This window comes from Antechinus flavipes, chromosome 5 (genome assembly GCF_016432865.1).
Source record: "Antechinus flavipes isolate AdamAnt ecotype Samford, QLD, Australia chromosome 5, AdamAnt_v2, whole genome shotgun sequence".
NCBI classification, from domain to species: domain Eukaryota; kingdom Metazoa; phylum Chordata; class Mammalia; order Dasyuromorphia; family Dasyuridae; genus Antechinus; species Antechinus flavipes.
The window spans coordinates 203,603,349-203,628,106 of record NC_067402.1 but is presented as its reverse complement, the minus strand read 5'-3'; the positions used below and the strand labels follow the sequence as shown (position 1 = coordinate 203,628,106).

At 32.0% G+C, this 24,758-nt stretch overlaps 1 protein-coding gene and 1 non-coding gene across 2 annotated transcripts in view; both read right to left on the bottom strand.

The window, feature by feature from the left end:
* LRRK2 (leucine rich repeat kinase 2) overlaps window positions 1-24,758 on the bottom strand; it is a 180,921-nt gene that overhangs the window by 109,343 nt on the left and 46,820 nt on the right. The window contains exons 11-18 of the mRNA XM_052000191.1: window positions 21,927-22,033; window positions 17,224-17,353; window positions 15,526-15,650; window positions 9,421-9,533; window positions 4,053-4,197; window positions 2,888-3,027; window positions 408-539; window positions 150-320 (exon numbers count right to left, since the gene is read on the bottom strand). Coding sequence (XP_051856151.1) covers window positions 150-320; window positions 408-539; window positions 2,888-3,027; window positions 4,053-4,197; window positions 9,421-9,533; window positions 15,526-15,650; window positions 17,224-17,353; window positions 21,927-22,033 — 1,063 coding nt within the window. The remainder of the gene's footprint in view (window positions 1-149; window positions 321-407; window positions 540-2,887; window positions 3,028-4,052; window positions 4,198-9,420; window positions 9,534-15,525; window positions 15,651-17,223; window positions 17,354-21,926; window positions 22,034-24,758) is intronic.
* LOC127539494 (U6 spliceosomal RNA) lies at window positions 2,633-2,739 on the bottom strand. The gene has a single exon (XR_007947930.1). It is a non-coding gene; the product is annotated as a U6 spliceosomal RNA (small nuclear RNA).

Sequence of the window (24,758 nt, the reverse complement as noted above, 5' to 3'; positions counted from 1 at the left end):
TGAGAAAACTTTCCTTGCTTACTTGTCTTCATAAATGGCACTCTTTATCTCACTCTTTTTGCACTGGCAATACTCCATAACTGGAATGTACCCCCTTCTCACCACTTTTGTTCTTATTTTAAAATAATTATATCAATTTAAATATTTACCTGGCAAATTAAAGAAGTTTTTCCATTCACTTTATTAATATCAGCTCCCAAAAGGAGAAGGCATTCCGCCATAATGCTATTGTTTTCTGCACAAGCTCTTGCCAGTAGGATATTTTTAATATCATCATCACAAGTTATTTTGGCAAAGAATTTGCAACAAAGATTCCTAAACTAAAAAGAAAAAAAAAAAGAAATGTCAGTTGGGAAACAGATAAATCCATGACCTTTAACGCAAGAGTAAAAAAAAAAATCCTTTACCTGATGATCTGCTTGTTCATTGAAACACCTGGACATCTGATAGAAAATGAGTGAATCATACGAATGATGACTTAACAGCAGTTTTGCAAAGCTAGGTGATAATTCAAGTATTGCCAAAGTTGTTTGAAATCCCTGAAAATATGACACAAAGAGGAAATAAATAACTAATGCCAAATTCCCAAAATAAAAAAAATTTGATAATGTACTTAAAATTTGGGATAGATGTTACTTTAGTTACATACCTACTATTGCACAAAATCTGAATATTCCAATTAATCCTATTTTAACTTTGATCTAACAATACAATTTGGAACCATCACTAGCAGGTTATAAAACTATGAATACGCTTTAACCCAACAATGCCATTACTAGGTCTATATCCCAAAGAGATTAACAAAAGAGGAGGGGGTGAACATATTTATAACAGTCTCTCTGTGGCAGCAAAGAATTGGTAACTGAAGGCATGTCCATCAATTGGTGAATAGCTGAACAGTTGTGGTATGAAACTGCAATAAAATATTACTGTGCTATGAGGCATGACAAGTAAGATGATTTCAGAAAAACCTGGAAAGATTTATATGAACTGATGCAGAATAAAGAGAGCAGAACTAGGAGAACAATGTACACAAGTAACAGCAGTACTGTATGATAATCAACTGTGAATGACTTAACAATTCTCAGCAATACAATAATCCAAGACAATTCCAAAGAACTTCTAATGAAAAATTCTATCCCTCTCCAGATAGAGTCTGAATGAAGAACAAAGTCTAAGATTTTTCTCTTCTTTTTATTCATTTTTTGTTTTTTTTCTTCTTACAACATAACTAATAAAAGAAATATGTTTTATATGACTGTATTTGTATAACCTATATCAAATTGCTTACCCTCCCAAGGATAGAGGCAGGAAAGGAAGAAAAGAGAGAATTTGGAACTCATAATTTTTAAAAATGAATGTTGGAAATCATTTTTACATGCAATTGGGAAAAATATTTTTTAAAAGAAAGAAAAAATAAAGTCCCACCTCATTTTTCCTTTTAAATCCTAAGATGTTAAGTCCTTTCTTTAACTTAATTAGCTCAACACTATATAAGAACTGTGAAGGTGTAATGAGAATTACATTTTACTTATTTTCCCCTAAAAAGAAAAAAATTGCAAGATTTACTATAAATGAAAATTTAGACCAAATGGGTATTAACTACAAGACTTTATAAAATTAAAACATATTTATCTGATAACTTGTTCTAATGGTTAAGAGAAGAAAATAAATCAAAAAGGTTCATGAGAAATATGAGCTGAGAGAAATTACTGGGTGTTTTTTTTTTCCAAAACAAATAACCATTGATTGAAGCCTTTCTTCCTATTTATTATTTTCCTGACTTTTTTTTTCTGGGAAACATAAATTGCCTTTGATCTCAGATAACATTTTCCTTCTCCAGGATCTGTGGCCAGATTTTTGACTTTTCCCTTTGTTCTGGCTTATTGACTTTTCAATTGATCCTTAGGAGAAAACTGTGCTCAACAAATCCAATTAAATTCAACAAACACTATTGTATGCCTTATATTTACAAGGTGGTGTGGTAGGTAGAGGGGATATAAAATTTAAAAAAAAATTTGTTTGAGTTTTTAAAAAAAAACTCAAGAAGAAGTACTGTGAATAATTGATAGAATTAGACTTAGGTTTAGGAACATCAGTTGTGCAAGACAGACAATCAATCAATATTTTTAAGCTCACATTGAGTGCCAGGACTACTGGGATTTTTTAATGTTAATTATATTGCCTATACTTTAGGGCATGAGGAATTTTTTTGGTTTGGGTATTTTTTAAGGATTACTGTTCTCTCATTTTTTCAGTTGTGTCAGACTTTCATAATCCCATTTGGGATTTTCTTTGCAAATATAATAGATTGGTTTGTCATTTCCCTCTCCAGATGAAGGAATTGAAGCAAACAGGTTTAAGTGACTTGCCCAGGATTATAGCCAATAAGTGTCTGAGGCCAGATTTGAACTCGGGAAGATGAGTCTGCCTGGCTCCAGGTCCAGCACTCTATCCCCTGAAGTGAAGAAAGAAGCTATTTCAGGATTTTTTTGTTTATGATGTGTATTTGTTCTAAAAAATAATTAGATCCTAAATTCATATTAGTTATGAGTTTAATAAATACATTATTATATCAAGTGCTTGCTTTAAAAGATGTTTAAGGTAAATTTTGCCTTGATGAAGCATAGTAATGTATATAAGTATACTTTATGAATTTGTGTGTCATCCTTACACAGAAGCCATGCTAATATTCTCTATCATTCCAATTTTTAGTTTATGTGTTGCCAAAGCAAGTACCAAGTATCATTTTGAAGTTTGCTAAACATTTTGAATTTGTGAAAGTGTATCTAGGAGATTTCTATCTCTGGTCAAATGGAGTTGAAATAGCTGCCATAAAAAGAAAATTATACATACTCTTAAATTTGTTTTAAAATAATTCACATACACTTATCTGTACTTCAGCAACATCTTTAAATCGTTGTAAGCTGGAAACCAGAATATTTGCAAGCAGATCTTGAGTTTCTGTGCACAAATTCTTTTTTGTTATCAAACATCCCAGTAGACTCAAACCTACATACTGAATTACTAGGACAAGAAAAAAATTGAATAAACAAAAGTAATGACTCTCAAAACTAAGAAGAAAGCAATTAAAATATCTTATTTCTAGTGCTGCATTTCACTTTTGCATCAATTTTTCCTTTTCCCCTTACCAAAGATTTAACAATAGAGAAGAAAAACCCTTCAGCAAAACTAATGAACATTATCAATCATGCCTGACAGTATATACAATAGTTCATACCCATCATTCTATAATCTCTGAAATGAAGAAAGGTAGGTATTAATTCTCAACTCTTCCCCAGAACAACAATTTTGTATATATACACATTTGCTTATTTTTAAAAGAAAGTAATTTTTTAAAAAGTGCTGAATAACCAACAGTTGGAGAATAGCTGAATAAGTTATGGTATATGAATGAAAGAAATATTATTGTTCTTTAAGAAAGGATGAACAGGCTGATTTCAGAAAAGCCTGGAAAGATTTATATGAACTGATGCTAAGTGAAGTGAGTAGAACCAAGAGAACACTGTACAAAGTAACTACAATATTATGTGATGATCAACTGTAATCGACTTTGCTCTTTTCAACATTGAGATGACTCAAGACAATTCCAAAGGTCTTGTGATAGAAAAAGCCATTCGTTTCCAGAGAGAGAACTATGGAAACCGAATGTATCAAAGCATAGTATTTTCAGTTTTGTTGTTATTTGCTTATGGGTTTTTTTGTGGTTTTTAAAATTTTTTAATCTGATTTTTGTGGTGCACAACAAATATGGAAATATATTTAAAAGAAGTGCACATGTTTAACCTATATTGGATGGCTTATTGTCTATAAATGGGGGTAGGAGGGAGAAAAATTTGGAACACAAGGTTTTTCAAAGGTCAATGTTAAAAACTATCTTTGCATGTATTTGGAAAAATAAAAAGCTGTTAAAAAAAGAAAGAGTATATAGTAGTAGAAGAAAAAAAATGCCAAACAAGATTGGATAGAGAACTGGCCTATACCAAATTATTGCAAATCTTAACTACTTAAAAAGAAACATTTCTACTGACCTCTATTATCTGGATACATCTGTAATGTATGAAGTATTGAATCAAGGGCCCCTTCTTGAGAAAACATTTCTAATGCACCAGAACAATTTGCTAAAGAAGAGATTATTTTTAATCCACATATTTGAATTCCAGGATTTCCAATAAACTAAAAATTTCAAATAAGAAAAAAGATTTTAACAGGCAAATAATAAATATGATTGCTCATTCAAAACTAGGATTTACTTTGTTTTCATGGTGAAAGTATTTGTATTATCAAAATTATATATATGTGAAGTTATAGTTCTTGATTAATTTAATATAAGATTGCAAGAATTATTTCAATAATTTCAATAATTCAATAAATATGTGTTTTAAATAATAACATTTCAATTTTAGTTTCTAAAAAGGACTGTTACTCTCACAGTATTATTTACTATTATCCTTATATTCAAATTTAAAATAGATGATAGATGAAAACTATAATGGTATATCTAAAAGGCCATTAACTTGTACTCCATGAAATATGTTTAAACTATAATTAATCATAATTGGTTTCCATCTTCTATATTATATGAGCAACATGCTGAAGGACAAGGCATTTTTTCTGAGCCCCATGATATCTCAAATCTCTCCAAAGAAAAAATTATGTGCCAGAGATAATATAACCATTCTATCCCCATGGATTAGCACATTCAGAATTCAAAAGCTTTGAAGTTCTAGATTTTTCTCAATTCTTTAAAATATAATTAAATTATTAAATAACCATAATATCTGTATTACTCTAAAATTTCAAAGTTAACATGCTGCTTGACATAAAAAGCAATCCATTAAATTTCCATACTTAGGAAGAATTAGGTCTAATCAATTTTTGCATAAAAAAGTCTCATTATAACATGACATCCCTTTGCCCTTATACTCATGTTCATAGTCTTCATAAAGTAAGAATAAAATTATTCACATGGTTCAAATGATAGATGAAAACTATAATGGTATATCTAAAAGGCCATTAACTTGTACTCCATGAAATATGTTTAAACTATAATTAATCATAATTGGTTTCCATCTTCTATATTATATGAGCAACATGCTGAAGGACAAGGCATTTTTTCTGAGCCCCATGATATCTCAAATCTCTCCAAAGAAAAAATTATGTGCCAGAGATAATATAACCATTCTATCCCCATGGATTAGCACATTCAGAATTCAAAAGGTTATTTTTTTAAAAGGCCATCAACTGATCGCTACTGAGTTTACTCAGCATCACATTCACATTACCAATAGCAAGGCTATACTAGCAGATGCAAGGACCTGATACATGGCTAGCAGCAAAATTAATCCCTCCACTCCAACTCCTCCTGCCCCCTTTTCAGTGTGGGAGAACCCTAGTACCACACTGTCCCAGTTTTCTTGGGTCAGTACAAAGAGCAAAAGTAGAAGTTTATTGAGAGCTGTGGTAGATATCCAGCATCCAAATAAGACAACCCCAGAGCTCCAAAGCTGCAAAGCTCTGGTCAGAGCCCAGCCAGAGAAATGATGAAGAGTGGGAACAGGATAGGACACTGGTAAAGAAAACTGTTAGGGATTAGGGGGAGGGTGAATAAGGGGCCTGGCTGTGTGGTACTCTACTAAGCCTGAAGAAAAGAGCCCTCATTCAGATGGGGCCAGTTATGTCCATATCTAAATCTAATAAGAAGAAATGTAATAGATATAAATGCAAAGTGTCACACCTGAATTAAACAATTAAGTATATGAGGGAAATATGACTAATTTTTTGTCTGGGAAAAAAGGAGTGTTTTAGTGGATGCAAACTCAATATTAATCAGTGGTGATGTATGGAAAACAACAAAACAAATGTAATCTTAGGGAACATAATGAGAGCAGTAGTGTGTAAGACTAAGGGGTTTTTTCTGCCATAGTCATCGTTGGAATACTATATTCAATTCTGTATCTTGCATGTTAGAAAAGGCATTAGTACGTTAGAGAGTAAGGTAATCAGAATAGTAACATAAGATGAATATGTGATATTACGTCCTTAAATATCTGATTCTATACTTGTGCATTTCCTTCCCCCACTATCAAGGAAAGCCCTTCTTTCTCCCCTCCCCTTTCCAATCTTATCACCTCTTGCTCTCTTCCTCCTCTCATACTTACAGAGGTCACCTTCTCCTCTTTCGTAGCCCTCAGTTTCACTTGGGCACACTACACATCTTCCTCTCTAGCTCCTATATCCCTCCCCTACTCAAACTGCAATATCATCTCACAGAAACACTAATTCACTTATAGGCAATGTTTTTACTAGGTTCTTTCTGTAAAATGCCTCATCCCTACTTGTATGGATGTTAATATCTTTACATCAGTCTCCTGGAGTGCATGAGAAAGAAACCTCTTACTGGTGTCTCTGCTGTCACTCAGTTGCTGTTGATGTACTTGGCTGTTACATTTACTCATTCCTCCTGTATTTCTATTATTTGCAGTGTTTGAGAAGCAAATACTTTCTTTAGCTCAGTTTTTGTTTATAAGAATTTCAAATGCCTTTTTAACACTGAATGTCACAAGTTTTTTCATTGATGGATAAACTCATATTAGCATAAAAGTTAACTTGGGATGCATCCTGAGCTCCCTTACTTTTTGGAACATATTTCATTCCCTCCTGTTTTATCTGATAGAAAGAGAATAATCTTGTGTTATTAGAATTTTGTTTCCTTTGTATTTCTTCTGGTCTTTCTCCTGATTGCCTGCAGAACTTTTTGTTTCTGAATTAAGCTGTTAAATTTAACCAGTCTTAAGAGTTCTTAATTTTGGGGTTAAAAAAAATTTTTAATGGCAATCTATGAATTCTTTCAACTGGTATTTCATTATCAGTGTTCAGAAGTTCTGGGCAATTTTCTTGTATTAGGGTGTTCAGGTTTTACCTCTTGTCATGCTCCTGTGGAAGATCCATGATTCTTAAGGTGGCTCTACACCTCCTATCTTTGAGATCAGTATGTTTTACTTACATAGAAGCCATATTCTCTTTTGATGTTGCATTTTTTGCTTCTCTTCTTCTAGATTGTCCTTTATTTCTTGGTATGAGAATTTGTAGATTCAATCTCCCGTGCTTTTGTGAGACTTGTCCATTTTCCCATTCTCCTCAATATTTTTGCTCTGCAAATTTTCTTGCATAATTTTCATTTCTCTTTTAAATTACTCAGGGACAGCAATGGTGGTTCCTGATTCTTATATTCACAGGGTCCTCAGTCTCATCAAATGTTAGATCATTTTCCTTTATTGTATAGTATTTATTCATAAATGCTCAAACTCATTTACTAGATTGGAAGACCATATTTCCTTCTGTTCATGTTTTCCCTGCCAACTTATCTGTTTATATGCTTATTTTCATTTTCTCTTTTCTGAGATCTTTGACAATTTTTAAATTTTTTTTGCTTTTTTCTTATTCTTCTTTATTCATAACTTTCTGACTCTTTTCCCTCTGATGGCAATTTCCTTTGGAGATCTCAAAGTGTATTAGCCTCATCTCATATTGGTCAATCCATGATTCACCAGTCAAAATCTCTGCCACATGTGACTTTTTGGGCAAACAGAACTGCCCTCTTTGGATGCTAAACTCTTTCCATTGGACTTGGTGAAGTGCTGCACAGCCAGCTCTCTCTTTCCCTGCAAATATGGTTCCCTTCCCTAGTGTCCTGTTCAATTCCCATTGATTCTCACTTCTCTAGCTAAGCATTGGTAATTCAATGTTGTTGCTGTGGGGCTGTCTCATCTTAGCACTGGATGTCTGTCAAGGCCCTCATCAAACTTCTATTTCTGAAAGGCTATTGCAGTTCTGGTCTGTAGTGACCCAAGCAAACCTGTGTATCCAGGAGCCAGGAAAAAGGGCAAGGAAAACTAGAATATAGGGTTAGTTTTGTTGCAAGCCATGAGAGTCAGATCCGAGGTCTGCTAGTATAATTTTGGAGGCCTAATATTCTAGCTGTGTGAGACATGTTGGATCTCATTTTCATCTAAAGTATTAACTTTCCCTCCAGCTTTATGTCATCTGCAAATTTGCTTTCTTCTTTATTCAAATAATTGACAAAACTAGTAAGCTATAAGGGAACAACTCACTCATCTCCAATGAAAACCTTACAGGTTAATAAAGCACCACTAATAAATATTTTGTGGGTCCACACGTTTAACCAATTCTTAATGCAACTAACTGTACTATCAGTTAACTCATTAATCTTTTATTAATCTTTTCCCCAAGAATAGTGTGAAAATTTTTATTAAATTCTTTTCTAAAAGCTGCTTAGACTATATCTATGTCATTCCCCTGATTTCACAGTTTAATAACATCAAAAAAAAAAAAAAAAGTGTGTCTATCACAACCTATTCTTGATGCTCTTGGTTTTATTTATATTTTTCTGTAATCACCACTTTCTTTTCTGGAAGTTTATTATACTAACTATTCCCATGGTACTTTCAATATTTTTATCAAAAATTGAAATCAGACTGAGCAAGTTCTACCCGTTTTCTTTTTTTCTTATTTTTGAGGATCTGTATAGTTTTTTTCTTCTCTAATTCCATGAAACTTCCCTAATTCTCTAGCATCATTGAAAGATCACTGAAAACAAGGTTAATACTGGCAGAGATATGAACTGATCCAGTAATTCTGGAAATGGCTAAATAAATTGTGGTACATGAATATAACAGAATATTATTGTGCCATAAAAAATTATGAGACAGTTTCAGAGAAAATTCTATGAACTGATACTGAATAAAATAAGCAGAATTAAGAAAATAAGTTATACAATGACACTATACAGAAAAACCACTCTTTTTATTCCAGTGATTATAATTATAATTATGATTAGCATAAAGAATCTCAGTATGGAAATTTCTTCCATTTTTCAGCAAATATTTGGCAATTTATAGTCTTAGAGAGCTGCTGTTGACACCTGGAAATCAAGTAACTTATTTGAGACTACAGAGTTAAAGAGTATCAGTCATAAAGATTGTGAGTAAATGAAAAGTAATAAATCTAATAGTTGGATTTAATATTTTTTTAACACATGTAACATATATTGGATTACTTGCCATCTAGAGGAGTGGGGAGAAGGGAAAAATTTGGAACACAAGGCTATGTTGGAAAATTATCTGTCCATCTGTTTTGAAAATAAAAAACCCTTAATAACAATAAAATTAAAATAAAAAATTAAACTGTAAAAAAATAAAATAAAATCTGAAAGCCTTGTCACTATAAAACAACATCACTCCTTCTGACAATGTTAGTAATTAATTAATGGCAGAACAAAAATATAATTAATCTTTAGTTCTAGAGGGAATCTAAATAAGAACATTTTAGTCACATTTACTGTTGGGATACCAAAGAAAAGCAAAATGCTAAACATACCTTATTTAAAGCACCCAGAATCAGTCTGTGAATGTCATTCAATAGACATTGGTTTTTAACCACTTTGAGATTTATATTTAATGAAATATCTTCCTCAGGTTCCTTCTTTGAGTCTAAACACAAAGGAAAAAATTACTAGTTTTTTGGAGAAGATTAAAAATTTTAATAATTCTACTTACTATGCATTTAGTAAACTATAAGGTACTTGTTGGACTTTTTGACACCCAAAAGAAAACTTGTAGAGAGTTTACATAATCTAATACTACATAACAAGGTATGAAATGAAGTAGGGATTGAATAGTAAGTGTATAAAGTTGGTGAATACAAATGAAGAGCAAAAAACTAAGAAGGATTATCTGCTAAAATAAGATCTTTTGTTAATTGTTGATAATGAGAAGATAAGCTGAATTTAAGAATCTAAAATGACTTCAACTAATAATATAACATTTAAGAGAAAATTTGGTCATAAATGGTGACAGACAAGGGATGGTCAGATATAAGATGTGGTGTGTAAGAAGGATGCAACTACATACCATGGCAAAGAAAATGCAAAATGTGATTTTAATAGAAAAAAAAAAACACAATGCCATCTTAATTTTAGTGAAATGAGGCTAATGAAAAGGCAAAAGTAGTAATATAACTTAATTAAAGAAATCTAAGGTAGTCTACATTTAACTATATTATATCACTGTCCAAACAACAATATAAAAAATTAGGAGTCATATATGCAATAGATAACACAACCACTAATAACTGATGGCATTTTGAAAACTCAAAGAGTTGAATAGAGGTCGAGTCAAGAGGGCAGAGAGGACACACGTTTCTTTCTGACATTCTCTCACAATTCTCACCCTAATTAGCAAATCTAGCCTCTGAATTAATTCTGGACTTGCAGAATCCACGAATATTGGGAGTGCAACAAATTACCAGCAGAAGATAATTCCAAAGCTCTCCAGAAAAAGATCTATTTCATTTGGGCATAGAGGGAGGTGGGCTAAGCATAAGCAGGCTGGGCACAACACAGAGTCCTGGGGGCAGCGGAGAAGCTATGGCAGTGTTGGCTACTCTGCTCTGGCTGCAAGCCAGTAGATCAGCAGAAAGTTTATAAAATACCCAACACAAAAGGTCAATAGTGAATCCTAAAAGGCCATAATCTCATGGGGCCTGACCATGCCCACCCAGCACCAGGAGTGAGTTAGCACTGACCCAGCCCAGCTCAGCTGTAGCTGCTTGTGGAGGAAGCCGCTGCTAATAGAAAAATCTTGGAAAATCACCCCTGCCCTAACAGCAGACCTTAACTTTTTTTTAAAAAATGAGTAAAAAAGTAAAGAGACCGCTGATGATAGACAGCTTTTATGGTGAAAGAGAAGAACAGATTTCAAATCCTGAGGAAACTAAAAGCAGATTGTCTCGAGATGAAGCCCCAAAAGGTGATATAAACTGGTCCCCATCATACAAGCCTATTCTAGAAGAAATTAAAAAGGATCTTAAAAGAGAGCTAGAAGAAAAATGGGAAAAGAAAAATGAAAACTTTGCAAGAGGGTTTCGAAAAGACATATAACTCATTAAAAGATAGAGTTGGTAAAAATGGAAAAAGAAAATAACTCCTTAAAATACTGAATTTGTGAAATGGAAAAGGAAAATAACTCCTTAAAAAACATAATTTGTGAAATGGAAAAAAATTCCAGAGAACAAAACAACTCATTTAAAAACTCAATTGGACAAATACAAAAAGAAGTTTAAAAAAAGTAAATGAAAAAAATAATTCACTAAAAATCAGAGCTGAACAAATAGAAATGAATGTCTCAATGAGACAAAAACAATCAGTCAAGTAAAACAAACAAACAAACAAAAAAAACAAAGAAAAAAATAGAAAAAAATGTAAAATACCTACTTGGGAAAACAACCAACCTGGAAAATAGATCTAGGGGAGAGACAATCTAAGGATTATTGGACTACCTGGAATATATGATGAAAAAAAAGAGCCTAGACACTATTTTTCAGGAAATCATTAAAGAGAACTACCAGGATGTCATAGGATCAAAAGATTAAAATAGCCACTGAAAGAATTCACTGAACACCTCCTGAAAGATACCCCCAAATTAAAACTCCAAGGAATATCATGACTAAATTTCAGAACTATTGGACCAAGGAAAAAATATTACAAGCAGCCAGAAAAAAAATTCAAATATCAAGGGAGCAACAATATGAATTACTCAGGACCTAGCAGCTTCCACCTTAAAAGATCGAAGAGTCTGGAATATGATATTCTGAAGGGCATATGTATATTGGATTTAACATATATTTTAACATATTTAATATATTAGACTACCTGCCAGTTAGGGGAAGGGTGGGGGGAAGGAGGAGAAAATTTGGAATGGAAGGTTTTGCAAGAGTCAATGTTGAAAAATTATCCATGCATCTGCTTTGTAAATAAAAAAACAAAAGTGAAAAAAAAAAAAGATTCAATAGAACCAGAATAAAGTTCTCAGTAGTAGATGAGTCTTATACCTTTTATACTGAATCTCAAGCATAGGACCAGAGTAGTTCTGGGCAATTGGTTATATATCCATTAAGCCAAAATACTTAATAAGGAACTTTCCTCCTTATACATAAGTTCATTTTTGAAAGTATTTTTATGTAACTCATTTAGTATCTTGTTGTTGAAGGAATGAATGTTAAGCATTAAATTGGCTACAAAGATAGTTAATATTAAAGACATGAATTAAAAAAAAAAAGAAAACTAATCCAATATATTTCACAATGAGTAATCTCAAGAAATTCCATGAAAAATGCTATAATCTAAACTGACTGATAACATTTCTCTTTTTAAATAAATATTTCAATAATAACTATTTCAAAAATATTTTATTAAATTCCTAGTTGCAGTGGTTAGCCAGTTGTGTTTGATTCCGACTCCATTTGGGATTTTCTTGGCAAAAACACTGGAGTAGCATGCTATTTCCTTCTCCAGCTTGTTTTGCAGATAAGGAAACTGCAGCAGGCAAACAAGGTTAAGTGACTTGCCTACCAGAGTCACATAACTAGTAAGAGTCTGAGGCCAGATTCAAACTCAGGAAAATGAGTCTTCCTGATCCTGGGCTTGACACCGTATCCACCGCATTACCTAGGTGCTCTATACTAAAACCTACTACAGACCAAGTCAAGAAATTTTTGATTTTGGTAGGGATGTTTAAGGGAAATTTATGAGTATGAAATGTGTACATTATGAGTTAGAGATTCCAGTGAAGCATTAAGATGGAGATTTTTAAAAACATTTATTTATTTATTTGTTTGTTTTTGCTGAGGCATTTGGAGTTAAGTGACTTGCCCAGGGTCATACAGCTAGGAAGTATTAAGTGTCTAAGGATGGATTTGAACTCAGGTCCTCCTGACTTAGTAGATAAGAGCTGTGCTCTATCTATTGCACCACTTAGCTGTGTCAGATGGAGATTTTTAATACAGATAAAAACATAGTACAAGAAGTTCCAGGATCAGTTTGGAAATGGCAACACAGATTTAGAGATGCATAATGGAACTGTTAAAGTAAATGAAATGCATGGAAAAAGTTAAGAAAAAAATGCAAAGATAAGACTTTATGAGATACTTCAAAGAATTAAGAATATAAATCTTTAAAGGTCATCAAAAGCATCCAAAGATACAGAAAAAAAAAAGAAAAAGAAAACTTAGAAAAGATTGCACAGACTACAGGAAGCTGAAGAGTAGGAATGAATGGAGGAAGCAAATTAAAGATGACAGTTTAGGAATCTATATCAAGTTTGGTTGTAAAAGAAGTAGAGAGAAATAGGAGGATGTGTGTGTGTGTGTGTGTGTGTGTGTGTGTGTGTGTGTGTGTGTAGCATATCAAGACAAATTTATTTTAGAATAGAAAAGAACATGTTTGCAAACAAGGCAAACAAAAAAGGAGAAAGTATGGAAAGTGACTGAATATACAAAAAAGGGGAGAGGGGAACAAGTTAGTAAAGTGAAGGACTAGAGGAGAATGAAGGTAATAGAAGCATTAATTTTAGAAAAAAGAAGGCCATATCATATTCTGAGCGCACAGAGGAAAAAAGGTTTAAAGATAGAGGTTTTGAGACAAGGAGAAGATATAAAAAACAAAAAAGAAGCCTTAAGAAAAAAGACTGGAAGCATAATTAGAGGTATCTGAAGAGAGAAAATGTTTTGGGGAAGCTGCTGTAGGAAGTATGGCAGATGAATAAAAGGCACTTATTTCTTTCTTTACTGTCTAGTTGAGATTAGTAGTTGAGATTACATCACTCAGTCATGCATAACATCAATATTAAACACTTCCAAGTTTATGGATGTGTCTAAATATGCAAAAGAAATGTGTTACTCTTTTTAAAAAAGACAAACATACTGCCTTATCCCACCTGTACTGTTAAGGAAATAAAACCATGCTTCTTCCAGGATTTTAATTCATCACTAAGGATAAAATAAATGAATGTGTTCAGGTAAAAGCTTAGGTATTTCAATAATGATTACAATGCTCAAAACATTAGAACTTCCTTTAAAACCAAAAACCCATAAAAAGAAAAATTCACAAAAATTCTTTATTTATTATAGTGAGAAATTGGAACCTCCATCAGATTGCTAATTTAGGATTAAAAATTCACAAAAGAAAATCACTACTTGTTATACTGAGAAATTAGTCTATAGCCTCCAACAGATTGCTAACAACTGAGGGTATCTGAAAGAATGCCCCTGTAGTTTTGAAATTGTGCTCAAAGGGATATAACACTCTACATACCCTTGATCTAGCAGTCATACTACTGGCTCTGTATTCCAGAGACCAAAAAAAGATGGAAAAGGACCTACATGTGCAAAAATTTTTATAGCAGTCCTTTTTGTAGTGGCAAGGAACTGGAAATTTAGTGGATGCTCCTAAATTGGGGAACAGCAGAATAAGTTATGATACATAAATGTAATACAACATTACTGTTTATAAGAAATGATGATCAGGATGAAAATTTCCCCATATTAATGTATTGTAATTTTGATTTAGGCAGTAATGTTGAAGTCCTAATGAGCAGGAAAAAACCTGGAAAAACCTGGAAAGAGCTACATGAACTGATACTGAGTGAAGTGAGCAGAACCAGGACACTGTACATAGTAACAGCAAGATTATGTGATGATCAGCTATGACAGACTTAACTCTTTTTAGCAATACAGTGTGCTCCATGACAATTCCAATAGACTTGGGATGGAAAATGCCATCTGTATCCAGAGATAGAGCTATGGATACTGAACACAAATTGAAGCATACTATTTTCACCTTTTTTTTTTTTTTAAAGAAAGGAAATTTGCCCTTTCTTTCCCTTTTGTTCTGATTTTTCTTTTACAACATAACTAATATGGAAATATGTTTAAAATGTTTGTACATATATAACCTTTATCAGATTGCTTGCTGTCTTGGGAGAGGGGAGAAAAAGGAGGAAAATAATATGGAATTCAAAATTTTACAAAAATGAATATTGAAAATTATCTTTACATGTACTTTGAAAAAATAATATTGAAAAGTAAAAAATAAAAATAAAAAGAATGCACCTGTAGACTCTAAAGGTTTTTTTTAAATATTTAAGTTATTTTTTATTGTTTTTACTCTTTCTCACTACCACTCTCCTGTACTGATCAGTAGAAAAGAGGGCAGGAGAACATGAAATAAAACTCTTAACAAATATGCATAGGACAATAAAAAAATTCCCACATTGACCATGTCCAAAATTACATGTCTTATTCTGGATTTTCTGGTTTTAATCACTTCTCCAACATGTTATATATATATACACACACAGTATACATCCTCTGAAAGTGGCGGTCATTTCAAAAGAATTCTAAAAATGTGCTTTATAAGGACAATGTCAGCATTAAAGTCTCCTAATATCAAAGCTCAGTGACCACATTACTTTATACAAATTTAATTTCTTTCATTTTTCATGAGATTACTGTTTAAATTAAGCTAAAAATATTTTATTATTGGCAACAAAATATCTAGATATTTAATGATAAGTCAGAAATCAGTCTAACTTGCTATCTTTTCCCATTTCATTTCCTCTGGCAAACAAAACCAATTATATCACTTACCTGGCACAATAATATGTAAAATTGTTCGGAGTGCCTCCAGTTGCACTGTTGATGAGGTTTTGTGACTTTTCATAACTTTTATTATGTGAGATGTCACTGATGTCATTACATCTACATGAAGGTTACTGAAGATATGGAATTTAAATAAATGATAAAATGTGAAATACTACACAATACATCTATACATTCAAAACAACAAAATGAGATGAGTGTTATACATGACTTTAATTTAATTAAAATTGTATGCAGTGAACTTTATGAAATTAATCTTTTAGACAATATAAAAAATTAACAACAACCTAAATGAGGGTCAGTGTGTTAAGATGCCAAAGTCAGATTAAGCCTCTCATTTTCTTATTAAATTTTTATATATACAACACATTGTAGTCTCCTAGAAGAAAAGAATGCTTCCTATATAAACCAGTATGCCATTATGACTGGAGCTCAGTATTATCATGTGACAGATTTTTAAGGCTAAAGATATTAATTTCTTTTCCATAAATAAAATTTTCACATGTAAACATATTACATTTAGACATTTTCCTCAATGGAAAATAATAACAAATCCTTTTTTTTTTTTTTTTTTTTTTGCCAAGGCAAAAAAGGGTCACACGGCGAGGAAGTGTTAAGTGTCTCAGGCTAGATTTGAACTCAGGTCCTACTGACTTCAGGGCTGGTGCTCTATTCACTGCACCACCTAACTGCACCCCCCCCCAATTTTTTTAAAAGTTGAAATATGACCAAACTGTAAAGAAAACAGATTTATTCTTAACATTCCTAAATTTTGTTAATTCTATAAAAAACAATTTAAAGTTTTCTAAAATTAATAGAAATTAATCTGCACTGCTTTTAGTAGTTAGTAAAAATTTAATCTTGCTTATAAAAACTTTCTGTGTAATTTAAAGGCCTAAATCGCTTATAAAAATTTTTTGAGTAATTAAACAGCCTAAAAATAATTTAAAGTGTCATATGAATTCCTGATAACTGAGGCAGAAAATCATGCATATTTAAAGCATTTTTATACCTCCATTTCTCATTTGTCAGTATTGATTAAACAATCAGATTACAACTAGAGTAACTGCAATGTAATGTCTTCCCATATTTACACTTTATTCTATTCTGATGTGTTTGTATACAGGCCACTAATTTGGAAATTACTCCTATCCTAGTAATCTTCTTTGTATAATCAGTAATAAAATTTAGTACCTTATAATGGGAGATCAACTATAATGGTAGTCAGCTAGTGGTTTATAAATTTAAGTTAGTAGCAGAAGAGAGACAACTAGGTAGATTTCTTCTTGTTTATTTCTATTTCTCTCATATCAAGGGATCAAATGAAAGCAAACGAGATAATCCATAATATATAAACTTTAAAATATTAAATAAATGCTAGTTATCATTTAATACACACTTGAAGAATAGGTGGGTTCTGTCTATAAATGCAATTAAAGATTCCCTCCTTCCCCCAAATCTAGTGCTTAGAAAATTTAAGTAGGAATTCTAAAAATCTAAAAATAAGGGTCCTTTCTGTCCCTGAAGTGCTTTATGTTTAAAATTGATGATGCTACAAAACTAAGACCATAATTTTCCAAAAAAAAGTTTTAACTTTCAAATTTCTGATTATTGAAAACAGCTTATAACACAATTCTATCTGATCCAAAATCAGGCATATTCAGCATCTCCATAAATCTGCATTACCTTCCTTCCAAAAGATGATTTAATATTTTACATCCACTTTCAGCTACTTCAGGGAAGTTTAAATGCTTCATCATGAATCTCATTACATTCCAATATATTCCTTTTGATAACAGGGCTTTTCTGATATTAACTATAAGAGAACATATATTATTTGCAAAAATGAAAATAAAGGTCTGTAAACATTTTATAAAAGAATGTATTTACATATTTCAGATTAATAGGAAAATAGAATAATACAGATTAACTTCTATAATTTGTCTATCATTACCAATTACTCTAAAATAGAAGTTTTTAGGTCACCTGGCAAATAAGATAAATGACAAGACATTTTCTTTGATTCCCATGAGCTCTTAAACCTTCCCAAAACAGAAACTATGAACCATATATAAAGCACCATCAGTTGTCTCCCTGGTCTAAGACAACCAGAATTCAAAAGAAGGTCAAAGGAAAAAAAACATGAACTGATACCTATCCTGAACTTATTCAGCATCCTTTGTCTAGCATGCTTTCAGCAATGTAGCTACACTCTACAACCCAATATGAAAGAAACAAGAAAACAAGCAAGAAATTTCCTTTCAGGACTATAGACAGGAGAAGAATTTATGCCTAAATAAGAGAAAACTGAATAAAATGGGAACATAGTATTATATAAAATTTAAAACTTTTTGGACAAACAAAACCAGTATAGCTTAACTTAGAAAGAACAGTTAAATAGGGAGGAAAAAAAAACTAACTTTATACCAAATTTCATTAGTAAATGACTCTCAGGTTACATAAGGAATGGATTTGAACTTTTAAAAATAAAAATCTTCCCTCAATTGATAAATAGTTAAAAGATATGAATAGGGAGTTCTTGAAAGGAAGAAATTCAAGCTACCAACAGCCATATGAAAAAAGTGCTCCAAAATAGAAAATTAAAGAAATGCAAATTTAAACTCTAATGTTTCGCTTATACCTACAGGTTGACAAAAATAACAAAAAAGGTAAATGATAAATATTGGAGGAATTGTGGGAAAACAGGAACATTAATGCACCACTGATGAAGCTATTAATGGATCCAGCTGTTTTGGATAGCAATTTGGACCCATGACCCCAAAGTGAATAAAACACAGCAAATACTTTGATTGAGCAATGTTACCAATATGCAGAGACAAGTGTTGAGAACCACAGAAGTGTATTGAGCAGAAGAGAAGTATGGTGAAATCTATATGTTTGGAGAAATAAGTTGAAAAGCCTTAGTGAAATGGCATTATAAATATCTAAAAATAGGTTCCAGGATGAGGAAGGGATCTTAGATCCTAAGGTATGTACTGATCTAAGAAAAAGTTCAGAAGCAAGGAACAATTTCATAGCTAGAACAGAGGTCAAAGAAAAGCCTATAGGTCTAACACTATTAACTTGGAAAGTTAAAAGCAAAGCTTCCCTGGCTAAGTGGTTGAGCCCAGCAGTAGTCTCAGTCTAAGATTCCTTTTAAAAAGTATGATAGGTAGAGTAAAAATTGGGAAGAGAAATTAGAATGATGCAAGAAAATCATGAAAAAATAGACAATATCTTGGTACGTAACACACATTAAAATGGTGAAGAAAAAAATACCTTAAAAAATAGATTTAGCCAAATGGTAAAAGCGGTACAAAAAGTCAATGAGGAAATAAATCATCAGTACTTCTATATGTTACCAACAAAATTCAGTGGCAAGGGGTAGAAATAGAAATTCCACTTAAAATAATTGTAGAAAACATAAAATACTTGGGAATCTATCTGCCAAGACAGACTCAGGAAGTATATGAACATAACTATAAAATACTTTTCACACAAAAAAGTCAGATCTTAAAAATTGGGAAAGTATTAATTGCTCATGGTTAGGCCTAGCCCATACAATAAAAATGACCATTCTACCTAAATTAACCTATTTATCCAGTATTATATCAAACAATCAAAAAATTATTTTATAGTGTTAGAAAAAAATCATAACATAATTCATCTGGAAGAATACAAGTTTAAGAATATCAATGGAATACCAATAAAAACATGCAAGAGAAGTTGGTGTAGCTATATCATATCTCAAACTGTATATAAAACAGTAATTATCAAAGACAATCTGGTAATGTCTTAGAAACAGAGTGGTGGATCAGTGGAATAGATTAAGTATTATAGTAAATGACCATAGAAATATAGTACGCAATAGACCCAAAGATCCAAACTTTTGGAACAAAAATTCATTATCTGACAAAAAATTCTGAGAAAACTAGAAAACAGTAGGGCAGAACCATCTTCTCTCATATATACTAAGATAGGTTCAAAATGTGTACATGGTTTACACATAAAGGGTAGTACCATAAACAAATTAAAAAAAAAATGGAATAGTTTATCTGTCAGATTTATAGAAAAGGGAAGAATTTAAGACCAAAGGATGAAATGTAGCATTACAAAATATAAAATAAAATCATTGTAAATATATAAAATTAAAAAATTTTTGCACAAACATGCAACCAAAATTATAAGGAAAGCAGAAAACTGGGGGAAAGTTTTACAACAAGCGTCTCTGAGAAAGGCCTTATTTCTCAAATATATAGAGTCAAATACAAGTCATTCCCCCACTGATAAATGGTCAAAGGATATGAACAGTTTTCAAGTTTTCAAAGGACTATAAAACTGTATACCATTTGATCCTGCAATATTACTGCTAAGTCTATTTCCCAAAGATATCCCCAAAAAGGGAAAAGGATCTATTTGTACAAAAATATTTATAGTGATACAAGTTGTGGTCCCTTTAAGAATTGATTTATTCCTTTCTGATTCTCATTCTAACTGATGCATTATCAATCCAGGAAGCTAAGACCTTTGATTCACAAATCCTGGTCAAAAGCATCCCTTTGAATTTCAATAGAAGATCCAGGCCTGTCCCAGCCCCCACCGGATCTGAGCCAACTTGGGCTCTCCCAGCCCCCATTCTAATGATCTGCTCAGGTTTCCCAACCCCCACCAAGCAAACTCAAGCCCCCACTGAAATCCTTCGAGGAGCCAACTTGGGACTCCACCACGGGCCCCTTTAGCTAAATCTCCTTATAAAAGAGTCAAGCTGGAGCCCTTTCTTTGCAGAGGGTTGAAACATGCTGGTACCATGCCTGGCACCCCAGGACCCTCTGTCTTCTGGAACCCTGTTTCCAGTGCCATTCTCTCTCTACTTTCACCTATTTCCTTAACTATACTTTAACCTTCCAAACCGCATAATAAACCTCCTTTATCCATCTAGGTTTTCGGGTCTGTAAATTCCTTTACAGGGAACTCTTATGCCGCTTCTAGACCTCATTTAACTCTGTATCCTTGCACTGAATCCAAACGGGTTGCAGGGGAGCTCCATTTGACTTCCTGTACCCCGAAGTAGGCACTAGACCTCAATTAAACCCTAATTTCATTTAGGTACTCCATATCTAGACCTCATCAATAGTAGAGCTTTTTTGTGATTCCTAAAAACTGGAAATCAAAGGGTTGCCCATTGGAATGGCTAAATAAGTTATAGTATGTCATTTTAATGGAATATTATTATGTTATAAGAAATGAGGAACAGGAAGATTTCCCACCCCCCCCCCAAAAAAAAAAAAAAAAACCTGGGAAGACTTGAATGAACTGATGCATAGTGAAGTGAACAGAACCAGGAAAACACTGAAGATAATAATAACGATACTGTTGTGAATGCCTTAACAATTCTCAACAACACAATAATCGAAGACAATCTCAAAACACTAAACGATGGAGCATACAATCTGCCTCCAGAGGAAAAACTGCTATTGACTGAATACAGACTGAAGCATGCCATTTTGCACTTAAATTTTTTTTTCCTTTTTATTCAAGTCTTCTTGTATAGAATGACTAATATCAAACTGTTTTACATATTGCACATGTATAAACTATATCTGCTTATTTCTCAGGGATGATGGAGGGAAAGGTCAGGAAACAGAAAGGGATATTCAAAAGTTTAAATTAAAATGTTTAAAAAAAATTTAAAAACATAGAAAGGATAAGAAAGAATTTATATTTGGGCTTTGAGTGAGGGAAAAAGAAGAGGGGTCAGGGAAGGAAAGCAAATGGCACCAAACTTAAGACATTTGGAATTTAGTATGCTTCTCTCGCACAATCCTGATTTTCATACAAAAGGTGTCAAAAACAAAGAAAAGGAAAAACATATACGCATAGAATAGAGAGCAATACACAAATATCATACAAATGTGATAAACTCACTCTTAAAATGGGAATGGATAACTAAAAAGGATTAGAAATCAGAATTCAATATTTGATATTTACCAGAAACACATAAATATTTATACATATTTAAAATGAGGCTAGAATAAAACCTATTTTATTCCAGCTGAAGTAAATACTTAAACTCTGACTAATTCAATGATTAAGCATGGTTTCAGAAGGCTAATAATGAAGTATGTTATCCAATTTATGATGAGAGGGGATGGACTCAAAGTACATATGAAGACTATCATTTTAGGAGAGAATCAATGGGATAATATGTTTTCCTTCACTATGAATATATTTTAGATGAACATTGTTTTTCTTTTTCTTCCATGAAAGGAGGAGGTAAGAGGCAGTTAATACTTTTCCTTGCAAAAGGTAAAACAAAATAACAGTTACATTAGAAAGTAAAATAAAAATTTCATGACATAAAAACTTGTACTTTATCAGTTATGCCTTACCATTTTGTTCTGATAGAGTTGACAATGCATTAGCAGTGGCCTGAAATACTTCTTTTGTTGAAGAATGCATCAGCATGGAGAGTAGTATTTCCCTATGCACTGGATACCTTTTTCAAATGAAATTAAAGAAAAAAAGTAATGACTTTTAAAGATTGTTTTATTTGTTCTTTATTAAATGTTTATTAAATATTGTTAACATTTTAATATAAATCCTTTCATGGAAGGTTGATATTAATAGACACCAAAAGATTCAGAGAAAATAACCATTTTTCACTAGCCCTTCAACAATGATTCGGGGCAGAAATTATAAAAGAAGGGAAGATTATAAAAGAAGGGAAGAAGAGAGTCAAAGTAAGAATAAGGTAAGGAGGGAAATACTAATGGTAATAGAAAAGTACACCTAATAAAAGGTATTAAAGAGAAATTCTTATAGAAAATGAGATAAAATGAAAACTTATATCTCAGAAGCATCAGTATTTATATTAGAAATTATCTTTGAAAAAACAAAAAAAAATTACATTAGCATCTTATACCACAGTTAGTTCCAAATAAATACTTGAAAAATATGAAAAATAATATCATGAAATTTTCCAAATGGTCAAAAGTGGATGGAAGCATTCTTTAAAATTCTGACTAGTAAGAGACTTCTTCATCAAACAAAGAAAAGAAATCATGAAATATCAATGAAACAATTGTGATGACAGAAAATTGAAAAACTTTTACACACAAAAAATGAAAGGAAATAAGATAAGAAGGTAAGCTATGGAAAGAGAAAGAAATGTTTGCAATATGGTACAATGTAAACAATGCTCAATTTAAAATCAGAGGACGTGAATTCAAATCCTAGCTCTATCATTTATTACTTGGATGACCTTGGGCAAAGTACCTAAGATTTATAGACTTTAATTTTCTCCTCTGTAAAATGAAGGGAGTAGATTAGTTGACCTTTGATCTCTGATAAAAGTTTGATATTTAATATAAGGAATTATATAGAATTATATAAGAAATATAAAGAATTAAAGAAATAGACCTAAAAGTCAAAAAAAAAATTAATCTTTGTTAAGGGAAAGTTTGTTGTTAGTATAGGAGAGGGATATATTCTGAAATAAATTAGATATTGCAACAAAAGGCAATCATTATCCAATTAATACATGGACAAGGAGCATGAAATAAAAGCTAATAAATAGCCATATGAAAAAAAAATACTCCCAATTGATGAAATCCTTAGTAATTGGGTGCAGTTGGCAGAGAGGGACTGGAGCATTGATGGAATTGCTCTCTGAGGCAAGCAGGGAATGGTACTGAGAGAGATCAATACAGACTCATGCTCCTACTCTGTACGTATGGAGGTCATACATATCCCTACTTGGTATAACCAATCAGAAATCCAACTTATACAAAATCCAAACCCCTGAGGTTAAATTTCTCTCATAAATCTGTCCATGGCTCACACTATCTTTACTGAATCCTTCTTGAAGTTATATACTATCACTGTACTTTGCTTCGTGGTAACTTTCCCCTGCTTCCTCCTTCATACCTTGTGGTATACTTCCTCAACCCAGCCATCATGCCTTATAGTGTCATTCTTCTTCTTATAGCTAACTCTTTTAGGGTATTAAATCTCTTTTGCTATTTAGCCTGCTATTCCCTTTCTCATGATAAATTGTGAGTTCCATGAGGGAATTTAACTTTTCCATAATCAATTGTTAAAATCTCTTTCCTTATTAACTATATCCCTTCCCAAGTCTATTTCCTATTTATCACTTGGTGTCTATTGTACCTCTTCATTTTGTCTGCAATCTCTTTTAAATAAACCTAGCTTTTGCTAAAGAGAATGGCTATTGTGAATACTTCACATGACTGAACCTTTTGGTGTCTACAATCTCATCATTTGGTGCTAAACCCAAACAAATCACCTACTCAAAATTACTAAAAATTAGAGAAATTCAAATAAAGTAATTCTGAGTTTCCAAGTCATAACCATCAAGTTAGAAAAATAATAAAAAAGGAAAATGACCAATATTAGGATTAGAGGAAAACAGGGGAATAAATATACTATTGTTAGAGCTGTGAATTGTTCTAGCCACTCTAGAGCACATTTTGTAACTGCATTTAAACATTTACTAAGGTAATGACATGATAATACTATTAGCAAGTATCTATGAAGAGATCAATGAAAGAAAAAAAGAACCTAATAAGTAAAGAAATATTTATAGCAACTTTTTGTGGTAGCAAAGAATTGGAATCTAAAGGAAGTGTCTATCAATTGGTGAATGACTGAGTAAAAATAGTATATACAAATGTAAGGGAACACTATTGTAACATAAAACACAATGAAAGGAACAGTTTCATTGAGACCTCAGAAAATCTGTATGAACTATATGGGGAAGTAAGCAAAATATAACACCACCATTGTAAAGATAAATAACTTTGAAACACAATAAATAACCATGATTAAAAACAATGATGAAACATGCTACCACCTACCCCCAATAGCAAAATAATGAACTCAGGTAGAGAATGATTCACATATGTTTTGAATAAGGTCAATGTAGGAATTTTGCTTAATTATGCATACTGATTTCAAGGTTTTTTTATTTTGTTTTATAAAAGACAGAAGAAAAATGAAAAAGAAAATCAATTTTTGTTCAAAATAAGTAAAATTTAATTTTAAAAAAGGCATTCACGAAACTTTGTAAAAGGAAAGAAAAAAAATTTCTTTGAGGAAACTAAATAAATTGGGTTTAGTAGCTAAAAGTTAAATAACTGTCACATGAATATTAATTATGCTACCTCCTAAAATATAAACAGTATGATGACTTTTTTTTGTGG